At 42.4% G+C, this 24637-nt stretch overlaps 2 protein-coding genes across 4 annotated transcripts in view; both read right to left on the reverse strand.

The window, feature by feature from the left end:
- Positions 1-690: 690 nt before the first annotated feature.
- LOC125747098 (sodium-coupled neutral amino acid transporter 3-like) overlaps positions 691-24637 on the reverse strand; it is a 44988-nt gene continuing 21041 nt past the window's right edge. The window contains exon 17 of the mRNA XM_049021854.1: positions 691-2231. The gene's annotated coding sequence lies outside the window, so the exon portion shown is untranslated. The remainder of the gene's footprint in view (positions 2232-24637) is intronic.
- Positions 691-24637, reverse strand: part of LOC125747096 (sodium-coupled neutral amino acid transporter 3-like) — a 33704-nt gene continuing 9757 nt past the window's right edge. Inside the window, exons 1-16 of one of the 3 annotated variants that reach the window (XM_049021849.1) lie at positions 14390-14611; positions 8394-8557; positions 8138-8252; positions 7832-7947; positions 7098-7171; positions 6735-6827; positions 6294-6375; positions 4847-4929; positions 4617-4675; positions 3758-3889; positions 3581-3660; positions 3164-3264; positions 2896-3017; positions 2661-2805; positions 2419-2522; positions 691-2325 (exon numbers count right to left, since the gene is read on the reverse strand). In XM_049021849.1, the coding sequence (XP_048877806.1) occupies positions 2221-2325; positions 2419-2522; positions 2661-2805; positions 2896-3017; positions 3164-3264; positions 3581-3660; positions 3758-3889; positions 4617-4675; positions 4847-4929; positions 6294-6375; positions 6735-6827; positions 7098-7171; positions 7832-7947; positions 8138-8252; positions 8394-8455 (1473 nt within the window). In that variant the 5' untranslated portion in view covers positions 8456-8557; positions 14390-14611 and the 3' untranslated portion in view covers positions 691-2220. The other 2 variants (XM_049021850.1, XM_049021851.1) reach the window with 2 other exon arrangements.

A 24637-nucleotide genomic window follows, 5' to 3' on the forward strand; every position in this document is an offset into this window, starting at 1 on the left:
GCTGCATACTTTGTATAAAGGATGAACTGAACATATCAAATTTCATATCTTTAGAAGTACGGTTGCTTATGAAGTTACAGCCATTCCAGAAAAGCCTGTATTCAGCTGTAATCTTTGCATGGTGTCATTCAACAGAGAATAATGCCAGATTAACCAGTAATCAGGGACTGCTGCTATAGTTGTGCAATTGGGCACACTAAGTTACACACCAGAAAGCGATTAGCTGACTTTCACACCAGCGACCCACCTTTGGGACCCATGTTAATCATATCATAACATCGCCATCTACTGGCCAAAAAAGGAAACACAATTGAAAATCAGCCCCGTGGCCAAAATTGCTCTTCCTTTCTATACTCATATCCATCACCCTCTACCTCTGGTTCCGCCTTACAATTTACCGATTATTTGGTACTTGTGTTTTTTAAAGTGGAAGATTTTCCTCAAGGTGGAATGGCTTTCACTGCTTTATGAGCAGGTATATAAATATAAATTATACAAATTTCTGTGGAGAAAAACTATAAAAACATCACAATTTTAAGAGGCATCATAAAGCGTAATCCTTTCAATACAAGATTTCGTGGACATTTGCTTTAGAGAGAAAAGGGTTTGAGATGATATGACAACCATTATTTAGGCCATGTAAATATGCAGGATTTTTTTTTACTTCTCTTCATAAAATCCACAACAGACTTTTTAAAAATCATTCAACTGCATTTATTGGAAGAGACAAGACAAATATTTGCAACTTTATGGAACAGAGACCATCGCTGCGTTATTTCAGATAATGGACAAAAAAAAATCAGTAACTTCAGTCAATGACTGAACCTCCCGTGCTCTGATTAATCGTATTTTGTGATGTTCTAAGCCATTAAAGCTACACATTTTGGCTTTATTGCAAAAATACTAAACAGCTTGGATGAAAATTAAAATCAATGTTGCTTAGAGTGACCATGCAGTCCAACGAGATTGACTCCTGGTCCAGTCAGTCCTTTTGAGCTTTTGCAGATCGAATGCATGACACTGATTGAGCTTCACTGGCTACATAAGTTCACACTTACAAGTAAATTGTCTTGACCTGGTTCTTGCAGTGACATAACAACCGGAGAACAGATGGAAAACAGTGACACAAATCAACAACAAAGAAAAGGACAAAACAGAAATGAGCGCAATGCCACAGAGACCGTTGCGTTTAGTGGGCGTCCTTTTCCTGTTCTGCCACTTAAGGGATAACGGTTTTCATGGAAATGCTCGAGACCCTCTCACTGCCATCAGAGCACAGGAAAACATCAGCCTCTGGTCAAGGAGATCTAGTTAGGTTAAGTCTGCATGGATGCAGTGTGAACGTACAGTAGGAGCAAAACGGACACTTATGTATACAGAGATGTGAAATGGCTGTTTGTGGGAGAAATTATCAAAAAAAGTTGGACATGACACATCATTCCCAACAAAACAAACTGAATAACGTCCATACGGTTAAGATGGGTGGCAGCTGTCCCATGGCGGGTCACTGGTCAAGGGCTTGACAAGCAACTGCTGGGTTTGCTGTGTGGCAAGGGTTAGGTAACTATTATAGTCAAACAGGTCCAGCTTTCAAACTCACAGGCCAACAAACATGAAAGACCTACTTGTCGCTTGTCATTACATTGGGACAGAAAATAAACTGACTATATATTTGCTCTGGGTTGCATTATAAATATAGATTTCAAATTAAAACATTTCAAGTTGAGAGAAATATATTACATTAAACATTTTTATTCTTTGTATTTTCACTTTTTCTATGTACTAAACTATTTACTAAAATTGCAGCAACTGTCACTTTGGTTTTTTAAGGGACTTTAAATCAAAATTCATAAAATTTTATTAGCATTCCTCCTGTGATTTATACAGGAAGCTGAAAAGATTGCCTTAGTATGGCTTTGGCTTCCACTGTAGACATCATCACCCATCTGTGAGGGGAACACTGAACAACCCAGCAACTTGATACACTGGATTCACACTGGATCTAGAAAAGACGGAAGTTTGAGAAAATCTAATTGGACCATTTGGGCAAATGACACAGGATCATTTCAGCTACAGGAAAATAAGCCTCTTATGTTAAACCCAAGGGTCCTTTGCAATGCAGTCTTTATCACAGCCAAAGATGTGCATGATTGAGACTGGCGTTTCAGTAGGGTAGAGGTGTGCTGTCCTGCCTTCATGTCTTTGGCTGCTGGTGATGTGTTAGTGTCCACCTATGCTTTGGTTTCCTCCAGATGCCCAGTCCATAATGATAAGGAATATGCTCACAACCATAAGCAAGAATCCTGCAGCTGCGAAACAGGCAGCCTGACGTCGAAAGGAGAGAATAAATGAGAAAACATCTTAGTATGATTAATTACATACTGCAAGCAAGTGCTGCTCTTGCGGAACAGAATGTACCTGAATCTTTGGTCTGGAGTTCAGTGGTTCCAGATTCTCAGGGACAATTCTTATGTAGAATATTCCTGGAAGTATGAAGATCAGGGTGGGCGCTGATGTGGCTCCTGTTAACAAAGAGACATTGGGCTCTTTGTCAGGTCAGGAGGGTCATCTGTCTGAATAAACATCCATCAGATCATGAAAACCTTTATAGATGCATTTCAGCTTAGTGTCTGGAAACCTGATGAAGAGCTAAAACTGACCAATGACTCCAAAGATGTCTTTGATGTTGGGTACCAAGATGACCAGGATGTTGACAAAGACCAACAGGACGATTGTAATGGCAATGTGCCGCACCCAACTGAAAGGCTTGTCATTAAAGAAGAGTTGGAGCAGGGCTCTCCGGATCTATGGAGAAGTACAGCAAGGAGTATCAATACCGCGACCTTGTGATATCATACACACTCAATGGGAGGGGGGGGGGGGACGGTGCCTTACGGGGAAGATGACCACGGGCACTGTGAGGGTCACAGCCATGAGCACAGCCAAACGCACACAGACAATCAGGTTGTCTGCAATGTCTCCCTTGTAGGTATGGAGGAGCTCCGACTGCACATTATCTATGCAGAAAATCAACCAAACCAAGTTATTAGAGAGTCCAAAACCAGAGCATCTCTGTCATCTTGCAGGTTCTTTAAGCACCCATTACATTGTCATTTGCATAGGGCTACATAATGAGTTTATAATGCCTTTCCCTTCTCCTTACCATAGAAGGTGAGGTAGCCAAAGACAGCTGTGAGAAGGTACATGACAAACATTGCTAAGACGGAGATGTTAGCAACTCTCTGCATGCGCTTCTGCGTCGGCCTGGTGAAGAAAGGCAGAGATGGAGAGATGCAGAACTCCTTAGTGACTGATATTCATGCAATTTGATGCCATTATAGAATGTAAGTCAATTGTATTGGTTTTCAAAGAAAACAAAAGTGAAACCATTTAATAAAAATAACAATTAAAAGGGATTAATTTTTATACTAAGTTGCCCTGAGAAGCACTTCATTCAAAATAATGTAACTTTTTTTTGAGATATCCCAGATCTAGCCTTAGTTAAACTTCTCATGTCATCCCTAACTTCCCATGAAACCTATGAGTAATAAAATGAGGTTGGATTGTTTGATGGACTCACTTCCGGAGTTCCGTGTAGATGGGCAGAACCTCTGGGTGGCAGACAAAGGCAAATGCCACAATTGGAATGGCATACGATGTCTGTAACCCAAACACATGGGGGTAAGGACATCAATTCAGTAGATATTCCAGGATCTGCATGCATCCTGAAAGCATCAAACATCATAAACTGTCTGACCCTTGAGTTAAACGTGATGAGTTTGGCCTCGCACACATTGTCTTCACTGGTGCTGTTGACCATATCTGTTAAGGGTTGGGTCAGGTTGTAGTCTTCAAAAGGACACCTGACATTAAACTTTTTGTAGATCACCTACAAAAGAAGAGATGAAATACTGCAATAACAGAGATATGCTTTTTGCGTGCTGCTATGGTCTAAAACAAATGTGAAAGTCTATTGTCTAATTAGTCCAATGACAAACACGAACAAGGGGAGTCCCAATACCATTTCCTTCACTTCCCTTGGCATTTTAATATTAACAGAATAGAACATGAAGTGCTTGTAATGTGTTTGTAAAAATGGGACAAACTCACAAAGCAAACAGTATTCGAACCATGATGAATTTATGTACTCATTCATGTCAGTTGGGCTATGTATGTTTTGGATCAAAACTTCATAACGCCAGTCATGAAACATGAATTGTAATAGTGAAAACCTTTCAGAATGGTATTTTTAAATACCTAGAAGAAAGCATGCTGCACAGTATTTCCACAGCACCGTGCCTTATGTTTCTGTTTTGCTCAAAAAACTTTTCTAAAGAACTGAAATGCTATTAAAGAGTGTCTGGTCATCAAAATGTGTAGCAAACAAGACGGTAACTCTTTAGAAGTGGGATTCAGCCAGGGAAGATACACAGAGTCACTGTGCCTGCAAGAAGGAGTATTGGTTTGTTTTGTTCCTTTGTTTGTTAGTCTTCAGTCTTCAATACACGGAAATTTGAGTTAATTCTAGTGCTTACACAGGCCTTCCTTGGCTTTTGATGTCCAGAAAAGAAATGGTTAGCTTAATTTCCCCCTAATTTCCCCCTTCCCCTACTTACGGAGATAAGGAAGAACACCATGCATGTCAAGGAAAGTCCACTAGTGTACCCAAGGTATCCTGTAGTTTCATTAGGATAAAAACAACAGAAAAAAAGATAAATTCACATCCTTGAGTTCAGGGAAAGTTTTAAAACCAGATTGTCAGCAGTAACACTCAACACTGACACAGAAGATTGGGAGTTCCATGTGAGAAGCAACCAATGTAGGGGGAGAAGAATCATGAACTCACCAAGCTGCCGCATGAGAGCAAGAGGCAGGATAATTATCAGGCTGGCAATGATAACTAGGTATTTGCCTTTCAGATACCACTCTCTGGGAACAAGACAGAAAGTGCATTAGGCAAAGAACCTCAGAATCCCAAATGGACCACTCTCATTGGCTTTCATTGAAATGTCGTAGTAGCATGAGAATAGTGTTCAGCTTGTAAGCAAGGTTGGTCAATGTCGCAATATAATTGCATGATATCAAAGTTAGTTATATCGCCAAAAGTATTGGGACACCTGCCTTAACACACACATGAATTTTATTGACATCCCATTCTTTATACATAAGCTCTAATATGGAGCTGGCCCACCCTTTGCAGCTATAACAGCTTCAGCTCTTCTGGGAAAGACGTCCACAAGAATTAGGAGTGTGTTTATGGGAATTTTTGACCATTCACCCAGGAGAGCATTTGTGAGGTCAGGCACTGATGTTGGACGAGACGGAAAATAGCCTCCAATGCTGCAGCATTAAGAGTTCCTTTCACTGGAACTAAGGGGCCAAGCCCAACCCCTGAAAAACAACCCCACACCATAATCTCATCTCCACCAAACATTAAACCTGGCACAATGCAGTCAGGCAAGTACTGTTCTCTTGGCAACCGCCAAACCCAGACCCATCGATTGGATTGCCAGAGAAGTGTGATTCGTCACTCCAGAGAACACGTCTCCACTGCTCTAGAGTCCAGTGGCAGGGTGCTTTACACCACTGCATCCAGAGTTTTGCATTGCACTTGGTGCTGTAAGGCTTGGGTACAGCTGCTCGGCCATGGAATCCCATTCCATGAAGTTCTCTATGCACTGTTCTTGAGCTAATCTGAAAGCCACACAAAGTTTGGAGGTCTGTAGCTATTGACTCTGCAGACAGTTGGCGACTTCTGCACATTGTGTGCCTCAGCATGCGTTGTTTTCGCTCTGTAATTTTACATGGCCTACCACCTCGTGGCCAAGATGCTGTTGTTCCCAGTTGCTTCCACTTTGTTATAATACTGCTAACAGTTGAACCTGGCATATTTCACGAATAGACTCACTGCACCGGTGGCATCCTATCATAGTACAACGCTTGAAGTCACTGGGCTCCAGAGAGTGACCCATTCTTTCGACAAATGTTTGTAGAAGCAATCTGCATGCCTTGGTGCTATTTTTTTTATAACTGTGGCTATGGAAGTGATTGGAACTCCTGAATTCCATGATTTGGACGGGCGCCCCAATACTTTTGGCAATACAGTGTATTAGGCTAGTTTGTTGGAAATAAATTAAACCGAGTAAAGTGAGTGAAATGTAGTGAATTGTAGTATGTATGTATGTAGTAAATTGTGTGAAATGTAGAATTTATGCATTTCGGGATTGTTAAAGGCAGACCTATTGTTTAATCACTACCATAGGCCAACTGGGCCAGTCTGGTCCAATACTCACGCGGAGTTGGATGGGGTTCCCATAAAGTCTTGAATGACCAGTGGAAGCTCAGACTTCACAATGAAGAGGTAGCTGGACATTGCTTAAGACAAAAAGACCAACAGCTTTGAAAACTATAACAGAAATGGACTCTCCTTTCAGTATATATACTCCTGGGTATGACTGATCTGTGAATATTGTCTACATGGATCTAATTTATTTCATGGATAATGTGCATGGCTTTCAGGTTTGCCAGCACATGACAGCACAACACAGAGCACCCAGCGTTGGTCACACGGCTCTATGATGTCATCAGAACGAGTTTGCCCTGCGTGTGGTTTTTTTCCCTCAGGGTAGGTTACCCTAATGGGGAGCGACATCATCTCCCTGCTCTGGAACAGTAAGCTCACAGCATCCTTGCAGTCAGGAGGCCAGACGCTCCTCCCACTTGTGCCGACTCACCTCCGATGTTGTGTATGGTGATGACACAAGCTGCCAGCACTTTCCCCCGAGCACCAAAGGCCCGCTTGCCCAGCTGTTCATAGGCAGGGATCCCTGTGAGTCGGATAAACCGTAGAACATGTGTTACTAACAAGTCATCAAAAAATGCATTGAAGATAAACAGGCTGCGTATGCAGATCATTTATACCATGTATGTCATCTGCATGTTTCCAAATGTAGTAGGATTTTATCCTTGAGGCACATAGCAGATAGATTAGCTGGTCATCTATGCTAATCTTATTAAATGAAACCTGACGGAAGAGTGGATTCATTTTACCCAGCCAGGCAGGGTCTATGATATAATGCATGATATGAGCAGCTTACCCACAATACCGGCGCTTCTTAGGAGAAGGTGAATTGAGTAAGCAGACAAGGCGGCGATACTGGTCAGCAGAATCCTGAAGAGCACAGACAGGCATGGACAGACTGCACACACCATGTAGCCCTAATTCCACAGCCCTTTGGGTATTCTATTATGTGTGTCTAACACCTACAAAACCCACAGTGAGTGGGATGGATGTGCAGTGTTAATCACAACTGTTTTGCCTGCTTGTCTTTGGTGTTTATTAGAAGGATGTATGCAAGTTTATCACATGGATGTGTGCGAAAATTATAATCAATATCCCCCATATAAGTGAACAATACAGAGCAACATTAAATGGCAAGAATGTGTGCTCCTTTTCAAAGCTCCCATTGACTTCCCTACAGATAGCAGTGCGTGTGTGGATTAGGTTTATATTACATTGTGGGGACCAAATGTCCCCCACAATGTGATAAAAACCTGTTATTGTGACGTGGTGAGGACCATTTTCAGGTCCTCACAAAATTGTGAATGCAATCAAAATCTAAAAACGCCTAAAGTCTTGTATTTCGCTTGGTGACTTAAACTTAAGCTTAGGGCTGGGTAGGGCTTAAGAGCTACATGTTGGGGTTAGTTTTCCCCATAGAAATGAATGGAGAATCCCTACAAAGATATAATGACAATCTTGTGTGTGTGTGTATGTGTGAGAGAGAGAGAGAGAGAGAGAGAGAGAGGGAGAGACTTTCAATTTACTCACACGAAGAGGATGATCCCAGTGTTGGCCATGGCGTATGCCAAGCCCAGAATTCCACTACCCATGATGGCATTACTGAGGTTGAAGATGGACATTCCCAAAGAGGTCTTTCCAACAAACTGCATTTGGATAGGAAAACCAACTTTACAATGGGGAAATTCTAGCACACTTTCTTGTGCTTTATGTTTTATAATTGTCAAAATGGTCTCCTTTTTACAGCATTCACCAAATATTCTGATCTATACTGCGATATTACTCTGCAGGGAAATATAACTCTTTCCTCTTTGTTTACAAGACACCCATACTCACGTCAGTAAACTGGTTTTGCTCATCAGGCTTCTGAGGTAGGAACTCCTCACGTTCTTCTGGACTGGCTTTGATACCATCACACCTTGCCAAAACAATCACATCTTCATCTGTACACCTATTCAATTTTAGTTTTCAAACACATTTACTTACAACTCATGCCAATAAAAATAATACTACATTACTACGACACAATCTGGTTCATTTTTATTTATTTATTTTATTGATTTATTTTATTTAATCACCAGGCCCATCTCACCTAGGTTCAATGGTCACATGCTCAGGGTGATGGATGCCATTCGAAAGCTTTTCCAATTCCATGATGTGGATACTGGGTCCAATCAGGTCCTCTGATACTAATTTCCCTGGCAGGAGGGTTTCCTGGCTCTGAGGGAAACTTAGATGGTCTCAGACCTGGTGGGGCTGCAAAGAAAACCAAGAAAAGCATGATCTCAGCCAGTTATTGGTCAATATAGTTCTAGCATCTTGTTAGAAGTTGAAAAACATGGAACTTGCAGATGTCGATAGAACAAACATTTTGGCTGAATGATTTACAGCAAAGTTACACTAAATAAAGTAAAACGCATTATAAAATCTAAGACTTGGAATTGAAAGGAATTACCCAATCATATTATAATATAACCCTTATTTTGACTCGCTACCTGGTCACATGAAGTGTCATATATTCATAGTTTTTTCATCACAAAGAATGTCTGCCTCTCTGAAGCACTGTACATAATACAAACACAGTAGAGTCCGGGTCGTTTCAGGACACTGGAGATATTTTTGGCAAGAAAACAAGCGGAGCTGTTTAAGAAAATACATGTCCCTTTTGGCAGGACTACAGAGGTCTAGTAGTGTGTGGTGTTGTGCCTGCCTAATCACTGCAGAGCAGGGGGTGTAGGGCTGCAAACACCAGGACGATCCAGGAGACTTTTGTCTATCGCATGTGCTGTAATGACGGGTGAGTCACCATTTCTCCACAAATACCACGCTGCTACAGTGCCCCAGCAAATCTGCCGCTTCCTGTTTTCTAGTGTAACACGTCACATCTCCTCTGAAGGCCACACTGAACATAGAATTCTATGAAGTCGCCATTAAAATCCCGCCCCCCAGCCAAACAAGCTGTTGAATTTTCCAAGCACTACTGTAAGTCACAAATCTCCTTCTGTGTATTTTAATGCAATATGAAGTTTTCAGGTTTTACTTATGAGTTCATTGCTAGGGACTAAACTGATTGACCTAATGGGCTAAAGGAATTACTATTGTTTTGACTGGCGCCAAGGGTGGGGGGCTGGCTGGCGGATATCAAATGGACATTCTTAGGTTTCCAATAATATGATATTTTTTGTGGAGTTTCTTCAGGAGATTTTTACAGCATCTGCCTCTTTTTTACACCTCACTGAAAATATGACTCACTCATGACTTGTGTTCCCACACAATATTTTGCTGTTTGCATTTCCAGAGCACTAAAAAAGAGCAGAATTCAACCATGACCTTGGAATTTAACAACATGGGCGACATCCTATTGTTATTAAGAGCTGCAGCTGAAACAGGTATGGAGGTTACAGAGTCTCATTTTAATGTCACCAGCCGAGACGTGACTCCTCTCTCTTTTCAAACACTGTCTAAATATATTTGTAAGAAAAAGAGCAGCAAGACATTTTCGGTCTGAATTCCTTTCGCTGATTTCCTGTCAGTAAATTACTACTTGCTAATACTGGGCGGCCATTTACCTTGTAGGTTAATGAGGAATTTTTATATGGACCCTCGGTAGTCAGTAATAACTGAATGAAGTGTGACTGAAAATAAAGAAGTTAACCAAAAACAAAAATTATTCATGGAAACAGGCGATCACGTCCACGCTGACACACCAGAAAGCTAAATACTTAACACAGCTTAAAGTTTTTAACATTTGGCATTAAAACATGTGCTCTGTCAGATAAGAGGCATGAGGTTGATAATGGGAGTAACCCAGGCTGCATTACTATATTACACAACTGAAAGCATTTAAATACAAACAGGACCAGACGTACGAAACCTACAGTCCGTTCACTCATCTCCAGATGCACACACATCTGCAATCTTGGTGTCATTCTCAGTGGTAGGAGCGTCTAACTGAGACCAGGTTGTTTAACCTGAACATTGTCAGTTTTGAAGCCCTGAATTTATTGGTACCATTGATTGAAGCATCTCTTACGCTATCAAATGTTTCAGATCAGATGCCAGGAGAACCACCCGCTTCATAATATTACGAGTAAATTGCTATTTAAACAAAGAAAAAGACACCTGATCCAAAACAAACATTAGCAGCATCTGTAACAAAGAGATGGCCAGGAGGATTTTGTAAAAGACTGACATACATGCACATTACAGAGCTGAAGAACTTGTGCCTCAGTGCCTCACTGCTGTCTGATGCAATACTTCCTTACTATTGGCGATACCAGTTCAGCCAGATCTAGCTGGCAGACAGAGACTCTGGAAACTCAAATATGGATCAACTTACCCTTTCTGAGCGCAGCTGGGCTTGGACCCGGATTCGTGACTCTTTCATATATTCTTAATAACTTGTAACTCCTCCAGCCACATTACAGTGACCATACTGATCTCCAGCGAGGTTAAATTATTTAATTGTTCCTTATTGTCCGTAGCGTACACACACCCACATGCATGCCCAAGGGGAAGAGTGAAAGTGAGATTAAGGGGTACGCTTGAGAGAGACAGACAGAGAGAGTGTGTGTGAGTGAGAGAGAGAGAGAGAGGGAGTGAAGAGCTTAAGATCTTAACTCCTTTTCTCCCAATTGATCTATGTGATTTTTAAGTATTGTGCTATTCTACTCGTAAAAAGGAAGGAATCTTAGCTAAACCGCTCAAAAGTGATGTACATCTAAAAGGATGAAGGGTCCCTCAAATACAATGTATCCCAAAATAGCACGACGTAAGTGAAAAGCACCCAAAAAAAAATTTAAGACAATTTGATTTAAACAAAGAAGCAGACAATTTGTTGTGTCGCTTCAGGGATTATTTACAAAGACAGCTGGGCATTTGAGACTAGGTGGGCGATTAGAGTCTCTGAGTAGGTAATTAGCTTAAGAGATCAGTTCTTTTTAAGGGTGGTCACACAGGTAGAAGGCGATGGAAGGATGGCCGAACTCATACCTTACCAGAACACACAGCAGGTGGGCCATGTGGACCCCATGGTGATGTGTGTTAACTTGGCCCAAATTAGAAAAGTATGATTCTGGGTTGTTCTATTACATTATGAATGAGACACCGGCCCTTTCCCAGCGAATCATCCTGTAAACAGATTTTACAGCAGAACACTGTTTTGGGATTATTTCACTTTTTCAAATAGAGGGCGAATTATCTTGCAGTTTACCATCATGCTCATCTATGTTTTTTCCAAACGCTCACTCACCCCTCAGTAAAAGTACATTCTGCACTCATTAAATCCTAAGCACATGTCAGCTCTGTAATCCGGAGTCTCCCAGGCACCATGCTATGTGTCAGATCTACCACTTGGGAGCCACAGGACACAAAACAGCCTGAGCAGACAGCCAGCTGTATTGTGCTACGTCACAGTGTCACATAAGCCAAGGATTCCTGCGAAATACACCCATCTAATCAAACTGCATACCTAAATATGCAGAAATAAACAGCACACCTTTCCCACAGCCTCCACGCCAATTTTCCACCCTCACACATAAAAATAAATTAGGCTAAATTGCCACATGAGGAGAGCAGTCTGGCCCTTGCGCAGTGCACAATGTACACAGCCTGTTTGGTTGTGGGGCATGAGCTCAGTCCCTGTTTATTTGAGCAGAGGCTGCTTCCTTAACACACTCTGGTCCCCCTGTGTCTGGTTTGTCTCAACACATGACTCCTGTTCTCTACTTGAGCACTGGGGCCTCTGTGCCACGTCATCCAGTAAACTGGATGGAAGTAATGTTTCCATTTGCCAGTTTACCGGATAATACATGTATCCATTCAGTTAATGTTGGTCTGTAAGAGGACTGTGTTACGAACTGAGGGCCCAGGAAGCTTTCAGCACCCTGAATAATAATCACTAAAAATAAAAAGGATGTCTGCAGCTCGTTATGTCGGAGAACACAGCTGTCAATCGGACCTATAAAAATCAAGAAATATCACTCGAACAAGTATTACCTGACAAAAAAAAAAGAACAGGATGCATCCACACTGGATATGTATAATCTCGGGGGTCAGATGAGGTAGCGTGACCACAGACACTCAGAGTTGTTCTAATGCACACAGCCTCCATTCTGAAGACAATTGGTTCATGTAGGGGAATAATTAGGCCAATTACTTACTTAACCACTTGGATGAAAAAAACACCTACATACATAATTACCAGTGAGGAGCATGTGCTCATAGAGGCAGCGCTAGCCTGCACGTCTTAGCTGTGGTCAATGTGTCCCCGCAGCGATCCAGACGGCAAGCAGCCACGCTGGATAAACTCAGGCATGCGTTCCCCAGTAAACACACACGGCTAGAATATATTCTGTACAGTGGCTGCCCAACTGTCATTCAGCCACCAGGGCTGGAATCACTTTAAGGAACCATCTCCATATCGAACATCCCCTCAATAAGCTCCATTATCTAACAACTCATTGCTAACCACAGTGACTCAGGTTTACCAAAATTTACCATTTTTTTCTTCATGATCCCTTAAAAATTCCAATGAGAATGCACCCCCTGGTGGCAGGTCATTGTAATTAACTGTGAAGTACAGAAATTATCGGAGGCATATCCCTGCAGCCAGGAGCTTAATGTGGAGTGGGAGGGGTAATACCGAGTGGGCGTGGCAATGTCAGAGGGGTTTATATAGAGGGGCCTGCTATTATCTGACTCTCACTATATACCCCTCCTACCCCTTGTCATAAAGCCCTCCTACACAACATTGCCCCTCCTACTCAACCCTCAAGCAATATATACTTGGAAATTGTCAGAGTGTGTAGAGGAGAGAGAGACAGGTGCTATTGATGGGCCTGCCATGAGAATAATAAGTAGACACCCAGAGATATTGGAAAGAAATATGACAGACAGACAGATAGATAGATCGATCCAGCATGTTAAATGTACAGAAAGGTGAAAAAAGTTTGTGAAAGTACATTTCAGGGATTGTTATTTCAGGGACTAATTCAGGAGACATGTGCAAATTTCAAATACAGTAAACTATGTTTTTAAAAGCTTATTATAGTAATACACTCAATAATTGCATAAAATGGCTTGTGCAGTAAAGTATGATTATAACTATGACTATGATTCCTCTCAAACCAAATGCCATAATAATCAAGGGCTACTTTGTGTGAATGCGGTGTCAAGCACAAGCTCTGCGCGTGACCTAATCTGAACTGCTTTCTGCAAATGACCCAAAACATTAAATCCACATTCCCCCCCATTTTGCAATTTCTAAAGATTAACACTGGTTGTGAGCTGCACATATCGGTCGCAGAATTATTTATCAGGGGTTAATTGCAAGTGAAAATGTGAGTGTAGTGCTCAGAACACACAATGGTGACTCTTTCCTGCAGATGCTGGTAGGAAAGTGGTGGGGAATGATAGAATTCACGGATATTTTCATATCATTATCCATACATACAGAAGGCATCATATGCACCGTAGTCCATAATGCAACAGCTAAAACCTCAAACCTGTGCCCTTCAGATACGTGTTGTGGTCCAAAATACGCCCTCTTTATCTCTCACTCGCACACAAAACACAATTCTCTGAATGCCATGGAGATCCAGATGTGTCGCGTGAAAAAACATAAAACAACATTCTTTATTACGGCCTCTCATAGCAGCCGCTCGAGTCGTTATTTTACTAATTCTGTGAATCATAAAACATTAAATACAAACACTGAATTTCTTTGTCAAAGCCCTATTCAAACTTTCCATAGCCGTAGGATGAGATCCGTGTACATTTGTATTGTGTCTTACGGGTTCGTCTGTAACAGTAAAAACAATTTAAAACAGCCAATTACCTGACATGACACTTAATGTGCCGCTCCTTCAGTCAGACGCACACTTCAGTCACACAGTCACACAGAATATTCTAAGTTTCTCAAAGAAAAAAGAAAGATAAAAATAATATCTAGAATTCTTACCGCCCGACAATTTTTGAAAAAAATCTCGTTTTCTGATAGGAGCTGTTATTTCCCTTTACGACCCGCGTGGCAAATGTAGTAAAGGATTGCTGGCATTATATAAGTACGGTTTTTTTCCCCCCTCTTACCTCGCACAGAAGTTTTTACTCAGCGCTCTAGAAGAGCCGAAAGCCGATGGTCCGAGGTGTCGAGAATGAATTGAAATGAAGTTAAATGAAAATGAAATTCTTGTGTAAAATACGAACAGACGGAAGCAGGATGTGGAACGTGGATTGTAAAAAGTGAGCTAAAACGCGCGGCACTACATGAAAAAGGGCACAATGTGACACCACTTCTGGTATGATGTCACTAATTCTGAATGGGAACACCCAGCCTCGCTTCCTCCAGCTCAGAATTCTCCGTGACGCGAACACACAAGCATCACTTACCAACAGAAGATCGTAAGCTGCACAAACTTCAAGTGAAAAATGGGAATTGACAAGATAAAATAACATGATATTATTCCAGTGTTTTTTTTATCAGTAAAAGTGTTTCATTTTAAAAAAACCCATCTTCAGTAGGCTTTATTTTTCACAATGTAGTCTCTCCCAGTGCCGGTCGAAGCCCGTCTGGCGCCTTAGGCGAGCCCGCTCCTCGATCGCTACAGACGATGGCAATAAAGATTGTTATTTAACTTAATAGCACAATAAATAATATAGCATGATTATTATTATTACAAAATTAACTACTACTACTACTGCTAAATCATTTTCAAAATATGGTGACACACATGTCCCTTGAATTTTCAGTTATGTAAACTCTTTTATTTTTAAAGACGGCCCATATAACTGACATAATTTTATAAGCCAACTTTTTGCCCAGTTATATATAAGGGTTTGTCCCCTGCATCATGCATACTACTTCAGTGAATTTGCAGGTGTTAAAAAAACTACTTATTTTACGAGATTCGTATTTTCTCCGACTTAATATAAATACAAGGTCTATAAAAATGTAAATTAACAAAACAAATAATTAAGATTCAAAATTACTGCAAAATAACGTTTGTCATTTAATTTGATGTCCTGGGTGTCACTGATAGTAAAAGTGACTTTTTGAAAGTTCAAAAAGTGGTATATAAGTACTTCCTAGGTCAAAGTTCACTGGAAGAAGAGGCGTTGAAATGAGGTTCATAGTGAGTATTACAGTACTAGTACCAGTAGTTTTACATGGCTCATTTCATTGTGGTATTGGTGTAAAATTATTTTACAGGAACATAAATTCATGTCACAAAAATATGATAATATATTGATATTAGTGTCTTTAATGATGGATAGGTCAAGACGCTATTGATGCCATCTTGGAAAATGGGTTTTTATGCAAGTTTGGCATTGGTAATATCACTGATGTTACATATCAAGCATGCCATTAAATATTAGGTAAGTGGACCATTGATTTTTAGAAGCAGGAAAAATGGTAAGGGTGAGGACCTGAATTATATTGACAACCAACTCTGCAAAAAAAATGTTTGAGTTGCACAACCATGTTATTGTGATGCCCGGCCCGTCCGCTCCTCGTGTGTGGCACGCCCCCTGACTACCCACGTGTTCTTTCCCGATCGTTGCCACCTGTGTCTGATTACTTTGATTAGTCTTGTCCTGTTTTAAGTCCTGGTCTTGCCTGTTACCCTTGTCGGTCATTGACGTTAGTCTTTGTCAGATGTTCCCTAGTCCTTATTTACGTAATAAATCCCCGTTTACCCTTCTGTTGCCTGCTCGCCTGATTCCTGCTGGCTCGCCTGCCAGCACACTCGCCCGTTTCCCAGACGGGCGTGACAGTTATAAGGTTGACCATACTTAATTTTGATTATTTAATCTCAATAATATATCATATAAAATTTTACGGTGGCCCGGACAGTTCACGTAATGTAAAAGCCACAAGAATGCAAAAACCACAACACAAATACAAAAGCCACAACACAAATACAAAAACCCACAATGAAAATGAGCCTCAACGGAAGTGAATCACAGCAGAAATGCAGCACAAAATTTGAAAATTTGAAACATTATCTGTTTTCTCATTTTGGTTGATTTTTTTTCTCCTTTATTAACCCATACAGGTATATGAAGCATTATGGATGTATATAATTTTAAAAAGTGTGTTTACTGGGAGCATATGAAGTTAATAAATTAGATTTAGTGGAAACTGTCAAGATCTCTTGTCATTCTCCCTGTTATCAATTTCTACTTTACAGTCGGCCCTCATTTATCGCGGTTAATCCATTCCATACTCTACTGCGATAAGTGAATTTTCGCAAAGTAGGATTCTTTATAAATTGAATATATTCGTAGTTAGAGCATAGAAACCCTGTTTACAACCTTCTAAATATGGTTTTTAACATCATTAGACATGAATTAACACCCTTTAGTCACCATTATGATTGATGGACACGGAAGCAGGAATGGGGAGACGAGGAACCGGGATCGAAGGGTTTATTTGCAGGGACGGATTATGGGTTGTGTGGGCCCCTGGGCAAAACGTTCGCGAGGTCACATGTGGCCGGGTGTGCTGGATATCTTGATAGATTGAGGTCTCCAGGCATCACCCCCCAGGAGGAGTAGGGGAAATAAAATGTACAATTAGGCATAGTAGAGGAGGCTATTGGCAGTGCTAAAAGCTAGGTGAGTACAATATGAAGTGCAATCTGCAAGCTCCGGCAGATATGGCTATGGCAGCATCAGTAGGAGGGAGAGGCAAGTGGGAATGCCGGCATGGGGAGTCCCTGAAATGTCAGCACTCCAGTTCCACAAGAGATTGCAAAGCGAGAGTGACAGCACTGACAATCCAGTTCATCCAAAGCCAATGGCACCGATCCCCACCCAGCTCTACACCTCACACTACAGGTCTGACTGGGAGTGAAGAGTTAGCTAGGGCTAGAACTAGTGTCCCTATACGCTAAACTAAACAGGTGTGTTTTTAGTCTGGACTTGAATATTGAGAGTGAACCTGAAACCCGCACATCCGGTGGAAGACCATTCCACAGCTGAAGAGCTTTGTAGGAGAAAGCTCTGCAGCCTGCCGTAGCTCTTTCTACCCTAGGCACTAACAGATATCCCATGGCTTGAGAGCGAAGCAAGCGTGGAGGGTTGTATGTGGTCAGCAGATCACTAAGGTATTCTGGTGCAAGGCCATTTAGTGCTTTATAAGTTAATAGCAGTATTTTATAGTCAATTCGAGACTTAACTGGCAGCCAATGAAGAGAGGATAAGACCGGTGTAATATGATAAAATTTTTTAGTGTTTGTTAGAACTCTGTACCATCTGAAGTTTATGCAAGGATCCAGACGGGCATCCCGATAGGAGGGCATTACAGTCTGGAACTTACGAAGGCATGTATTAGTTTTTCTGCATCATTAAGTGAGAGCATCTTACGAAGCTTGGCTATGTTCCGTAGATGATAAAATGCAGTTCTAGTAATACTTCTTATGTGAGCATCAAAGCATAGATCTGAATCGACAAGAACGCCAAGATTTCTAACTACCATGTTAGGTTGTGTAGGAAGGTTACCAACGTTGAGGTGGTGGAACTTATTTCTAGCAGCCTTGGAACCAATTACCAGAACTTCTGTTTTTTCTGTGTTTAACATAAGGAAATTTTTTGCCATCCAGCACTGGATATCGAATAGACAGTCTTCTAACCGAGATAGCAGTGATATATCATCAGGGTTAACAGATATGTACAACTGTGTATCATCTGCATAACAATGAAACCCAATACCATGATTTCTAATAATGTTACCAAGAGGTAGCATGTATAGGGTAAACAGTAGCGGGCCCAGGACTGATCCCTGTGGGACACCATATTCAACTTTTGTGGCCTTGGATGATTCATTGTTCACATGGGCATACTGATAGCGATCAGACAAATATGAGCGGAACCAAGAAAGTGCTGTCCCTGTAATGTCAAACGCCCTCCCTATAGGGTCAGGGGCCCTTGTAGCCAGAGGATCAAAGAATGTAGGCCCTCTAAAATAGACAAACGAAAATGCATTGTTGATAAGCGTTGCAAATTGTTTTGGTCTAGGGGCCCCATGGGCCCCCTGCACCCCAAGGGCCCCTGGGCAGCGGCCCCGCTGGCCCGGTCCGTAATCCGTCCCTGTTTATTTGGAATCATTCCAAATGCAGGACACAGGAACATGTAGCATCAAAACGTTAATGACAGACCTGGGGTTACAGAATCTGACGTGGACTTAAATACACCGAACGAAACAACCTGACAGGAAACAGCTGGCAACAATCGGGGCTGCACACGTGGTTAATAAGGGCACACAAGAGGATCCTACAGGCAGGTCTTGACAATTACAGTCTTATTACCAAATACATTAGACAAAATAAGAGAAAGTAAGACATATTAGACCAGGGGACACTAACCTTTTTAAAGCTGAGGGCTACCTTAAGATTACCGAATGGCTCGAGAGCTCCCAGCTCAAAACACACACACACACACACACACACACACACACACACACAAAGTGTTCAATATTACTCATATTTTTTACAACAAACTGCATTCATAATTTTTTGACAATTATTTGTAAATGAGAATATTTATGTTTCATTGTCAAAGTGACATTTATTTTGTGCAAATGGACGTCACAATTTCATTCAACAAAACACAGAGGTGAACTTTGCCAACTTTGAATCTGACTTAATCAATGAACAATGATCAATTGACCAGGTACCTGTAACATGGTTTTTTACTAAAACACTGTTTGTCTACCAGTTAGTGAGAAACCTGGCATTCCGTGTTGTCCACTAGTTTGCTGTATTCTGGTGTATAGTTTGACACTGCTGCTCTCAGTGACTCCTGCAGATGTGAATCAGGCGTGTTCTGTGTTTATTTTTTAAGTTCATATTCAAAAAGGCTGATTCACAGAGATGGGTGGATCCGAAAAGACAAGCAACCTTCATAGAGCTCTGCTGTGCAGACAGCTTTGTACTTTTCTGTGTCCACTAGGTTCCAAAAGTTTGGGCTGCTCAGGTGTGTTTTGATGTGCAGGTCATTTTGTAAAAGTAATTATTTCCATTTCTACCTGCCCTGCATCCAAGGTGAAGGTTGTACTTAGGTTCTCAGCTGTGCTTGTAATGTCCACTGACATGAAAGCATTTGAAATGAATGACACACATGGCTCAATTTGATCAAAATCACAAAATCTATTCTCAAACTCTTGCATCAGTCTGTTAATCACTTGGCAGTATTTTTCTACAGCTTCATCAAAAGCCACAGATGCAGAAGCATTTTCACTTAGAACTTTTTGCAGTGACAAAACCACAGGGTGGCAAGAGTTAGAAGCTCAGGGAGCTTTTCATGTCAAACATCAGCAATGCTGATATATCTCCTTTTTTTGAATTACGACGTGGAACAAGGCAAGGATGCCCCTTATCCCCTCTCCTTTTTGCAGTAGCGATAGAGCCACTTGACATTGCTGTGAGAACATTTAGTAATATAAAAGGTATTAGTCAAGGATCTTTGGAACATAAAGTACCACTTTATGCAGATGACATACTGCTATATATATCTGACCCAGTTTTTAGCCTGCCACCTTTGCTTGACTTACTCAGTGAATTTGGAGAAATATCTGGTTATAAGGTCAACTTCCAAAAAAGTGAGTTAACGCCAATTGGAGCTGCCATGCAGGATATTTCTCTCTATCCAAACCCTTTTAAAATTGCTTTTAGTAAATTTAAACATCTAGGTATTTCGATCAGGGGCAGTGGTTCGCATTGTTGCCTCACACCTCTGGGTCCCAGGTTCGAGTCTCCGCCTGGGTCACATGTGTGTGGAGTTTGCATGTTCTCCCCATGTCGTCGTGGGGTTTCCTCCGGGTACTCCGGTTTCCCCCCACAGTCCAAAAACATGCTAAGGTTAATTGGACTTGCTAAATTGCCCATAGGAATGTATGTGAGAGTAAATGGTGTGTGTGTGTGCCCTGCGATGGGCTGGCCCCCCATCCTGGGTTGTTCCCTGCCTCGTGCCCATTGCTTCCAGGATAGGCTCCGGACCCCCCGTGACCCAGTAGGATAAGCGGTTTGGAAGATGGATGGATGGATGGATGGTATTTGGATCACTGCTAAATTTAAGGATCACTACAAAGCAAATGATCCCTTATTATCCCTTATTATTTTGAACAGTGGAATCATTTTCTCTATCACTTGGTGGAAGGATCAATGTAATTAAGATGATGGTATTGCCTACATTTTTATATTTATTCCAGTCTCTTCCAATCTTTCTCACCAAATCCTTTTTCAACAATTTAAATAGTCAAATATCAACTTTTATCTGTAATACGGAACAGTCCAGATTAACAGGGAAAATGTTACAGAAACCCTGGAAAGTTGGGGGCATGGCACTCCATAACTTTCTATATTACTACTGGTCAGCCCATATAAAAATGATCTCTCATTGGATTAGAAATGATCTGATACCCTTCAGTTGGATAAAAATAGAAAGGGCATCTATCCACTCTACTCATATTGTGTTACTATGTGCCAAACTGCCACTATTTAAGTCTATATCTACTTTTACATCCAATCCTGTTATAGTACCTGTACACACTGTAAAGATTTGGAATCGGCTTAGACAACATTTCGCAATTAACAATCTCTTACTTTCTGCGTCAGTGGCAAAAAAAATTATGTTTCTCCCCTCAATGATGGATGAAGCTTTTGGTGTATGGTCTAAATGTGGCATTAACTCATTATGGGAACTTTATACTGAAAGCAGTTTTGCATCTTTTGAACAGACAGTGAAGAAATTTGGTATTCCTAGATATTTACAGATATTTACAACTAAGGAGTTATGTGGCCTCCAACTCTAAACACTTTCCTTCTCATCCTCCCCAATTCCTTCTGGATTCAATGCTTACCTGCAAAGCAGATAGGAGACAATCCATAGGTACTATTTATAACCTGCTTAATACCACCAACCAGGAGGCCCTGGAGGCTTTGAGATGTAAATGGGAAGGGGTTGTAGAGGAAACAGTTCCAGATGGTATATGGCATAAAGTGACTAAAAGAATATATTCCTCATCAATCTGTCTCAGACACACTGTGATTCAATTTAAAGTTGTATACCGGCTTCATTGGTCCAAAGTTAAATTATCCAAATTTAGGAAGGATATTGATCCTACTGTACATGTGACCGATGAAAACAGTTGCCAGTGACATTACTTCACAAGTTTTGGACATGGCCAAAGTTATGAAGCTTTTGGGATCTGATCAGGGATATAATGGATCAGGGATATAATGTATAATGTGCAATGCGAAAAAATTCGTTACGCTAATAAGGGGAATGTGAAGAGATTCTGTACAACATGGCAACCCTTCCTAACCTTTATCAGAAATATGGAATCTGGTAGATTCAGTTGATTGCTGTTTAAATTAGGAAACCTCTGTATGTCTACATAATACATGTATGTTTAAGCTGGTCTTGTCTGGCCTCTTGTAATTGTATCTGTTATTTTTCTTTTCTCGGGGGCTTGGGGTTAATATGTTTGTTTTCACTCTGAAATTGTATAATGTGAATACTAATAAAAAATACTTTGGGGGGGGACATCAGTAGCTTGGCAGCCTATACAGTAGGAGAGTAAGAATAATGCATAGACCTAATTCTTCTGAAAACCATTTATCTTTCCACAGGTTTTGTCTTCATCGGACATCACCTAGACACAGAGCTGGATGATGTCAGCACAAACAGCAGCCTCTACGATGAAGATGACTTCTTTGGATTCATGGGGTCAGGAAAAGCAGAACCAGAAGCAGGAGAGCTGGCACCTTTCATGTACATCCATTGGAGGTATAGATCTATTGCATACCTTCCTCACATCAAGGAAGCTGTCACTCAAAATCAACACAGATCTTCCTGCATCTGTAGCCTGCGAGAGAATTTTTAGTCATGCGGGGCTCCTGTTCACTGCTTCACTACAAGAACTTTGAGAGCCAACTACTGCTGAAGCGTCACTTCACTGAGTGAAGAACAAGCACGTTTTAACCAAACAGACACCGACACACACCCACACAGTTTATGGTAAAATGAGACTTCTTGTACGTACACAAGCTGTCTTATTTTAATGTTATTTTCTGTTTGCTGAGCCTGCTATTTGGAGGGCAAATATCCGGCTGCTGTATCACCCAAGCTCCCTGCTGAACCGCCCGAGGCGCTGCCTCCTGCTACACTCCAGGCTCTTGCTCCACCTGTCCTTGCTCCGCCCGCTATGGCTCCACCTCCGTCCGTCCCGCGCCCAAGGCTCCTGCAGCCCCACCTGTAGCTCCACCCGCGCCCAAGGCTCCTGTGGCACCACCTGCAGCTCTGCCCAAAGCCCCGCCTCCAGCTACAGCTCTGCCTCTCCCTGCTCCACCCGAGGCCCCTCAGCCTTCGCCTGTCCCTGCTCCACCCGAGGCCCCTCAGCCTCCGCCTGCGGTTCCGTCCACACCTGAGACTCCTAGCCCTGTGGCCCATATCCCAGTCCCTGAGCCAGCTTCAGTCCCCCCAGCACCGGTCCCAGTCCCCGAGGAGGTCCCAAACAGTCTAACCACCTCTCCTTCTTCCTTGGAGGAGGAGGAGCTCAAGTGGGACCCCTTGGGGACCTCCATGATGACTCATCTGCCCTCGACCCTGCGAGGTCGACCCCGGTCGACATCGGTTTTCAGTGTCACAAAAGGGGAGGGGGCATAGGCGCAGGGCCGGGGTCCCACCTGCCCTGTACCCTGGCTCACCCTCGCTCGCCTTGGCTGGGGCTCGGGAGGTGCCTGCAGGTCCTGAGGCTCCGGTTCGGCGGTGCTTGCGGGTCCTCCTCCGATGCCTCGTCGGTCGCCTGCGGGTTGCCTGACTCCGGCGCGTCGGTGGACGTCGCCCTTGCCTGCTGTGGCTACGCCGTCACCTGCTGCGGCTTCCCCTCCTTCCTTGCCTTCGCCGGTGTCCCCTCCAGTTTCCTCCTCGCCTCTCCTAGTGACCCCTCCAACTCCCTCCTCATCCCCTTTGCCTGTCCCTCGGCCTGCCTCCTCGGCCCCTCCTGCTCCGGCCTCCTGGTCGCCTGCGGCCCCAGCTGCTGCCCATTGTGGCTCCCTCAGGTTCCCCTTTGTCCCCCGACCTTTCCCATCTGGGCTCCTCTGTTTCATCCTTGTCCCTCTGTACCTCCTGTCTCTGCTCCTCGTCCCTGTGTCCCTCCTATCTCTGCTCCTCGTCCCTGTGTCTCTCCTGTCTGTGTTCCTCGTCCCTGTGTCCCTCCTGCGTTTGCTCCTCGTCCTTGTGTCCCTCCTGTCTCTGCTCCGCGTCCTTGTTTCCCTCCTGTCTCTGCTCCTCATCCCTGTGTCCCTCCTGTCTCTGCTCCTGATCCCTGTGTACCTCCTGTATCTGCTCCTCGTCCCTGTGTCCCGCCTGTTTCTGTTCCTCATCCCCCTATGGTTCCTCCGTTCACTCCTGGTCCTTTTGTTCCTCAGTTCTCTGTTCCCTCTGTGTCTCCTCTTCTGGTTTGTCTGTTGGCATTCCCTGTCCTTTATCGGGTGTTGTCTTGGCTCCTGCCCCTGTGCCAGTTCTGTGTTTCCGTTCTGACACTCGAGGGAGCATTTTAAAAAAGCATAAATACAGTGGTCACAGTTATAGTGATCAACCGTTGATATGGATCATAAGGCTTGGGACAGAATAATTCCTGTACAAATACCAGACATCCCAACCAGCAAAAACTTTCAGGTAGCATTTCTACATTGGCTATATGTATAATTATTTGTTAATTCATTTTCAATAATTTTTTTTAGTCAACACACTAAATTATGAAGGCCAATTTTATTTATTATTTTGACAATAATATAAGTACATTATACTTTTACTATTTACGCAAATTCCTTATTTATATCATTGCTACTTTACAAGTCTTCAAGGAGATTGGTCTTTTCATGACAGCCTTGGCAACTAACAAAGTGTCTAACTAGTGTAGACTGGAATAATACAGCACATGAAATGACTCTTGTTAAACTCACCTCAACATGCCTTTTACAGTCGTTTAAACAGTAATGAGCAATGCTGAAATCACTGTTGCAAACAATACAGCGCAACAATATATTTTCATTATTTTTCATCCTTTTGTGTAGTCTGAGGTGAAATGCGTTTTATATTTTCGTTTTTTGGAGCACTCCCCCTCTCCCGCCCGCACTGAAATCTGATTGGGTTATTTTGCTAAGTAAACCAATCAGGATGGTCTCCGTCTAGCACAGGCTACATAACAGGCACACTCATGGTGATCCACACATACGTACGTTCTCTCTCTCTCTTTCTCTCTCTCTCGCTCGCTCATTCCCTCGTGTGCGTGCTTCTCTCAAGTACGCGATGCACACGCTACTGTCTCGC

Source organism: Brienomyrus brachyistius, chromosome 8 (genome assembly GCF_023856365.1).
Source record: "Brienomyrus brachyistius isolate T26 chromosome 8, BBRACH_0.4, whole genome shotgun sequence".
NCBI classification, from domain to species: Eukaryota; Metazoa; Chordata; class Actinopteri; order Osteoglossiformes; family Mormyridae; genus Brienomyrus; species Brienomyrus brachyistius.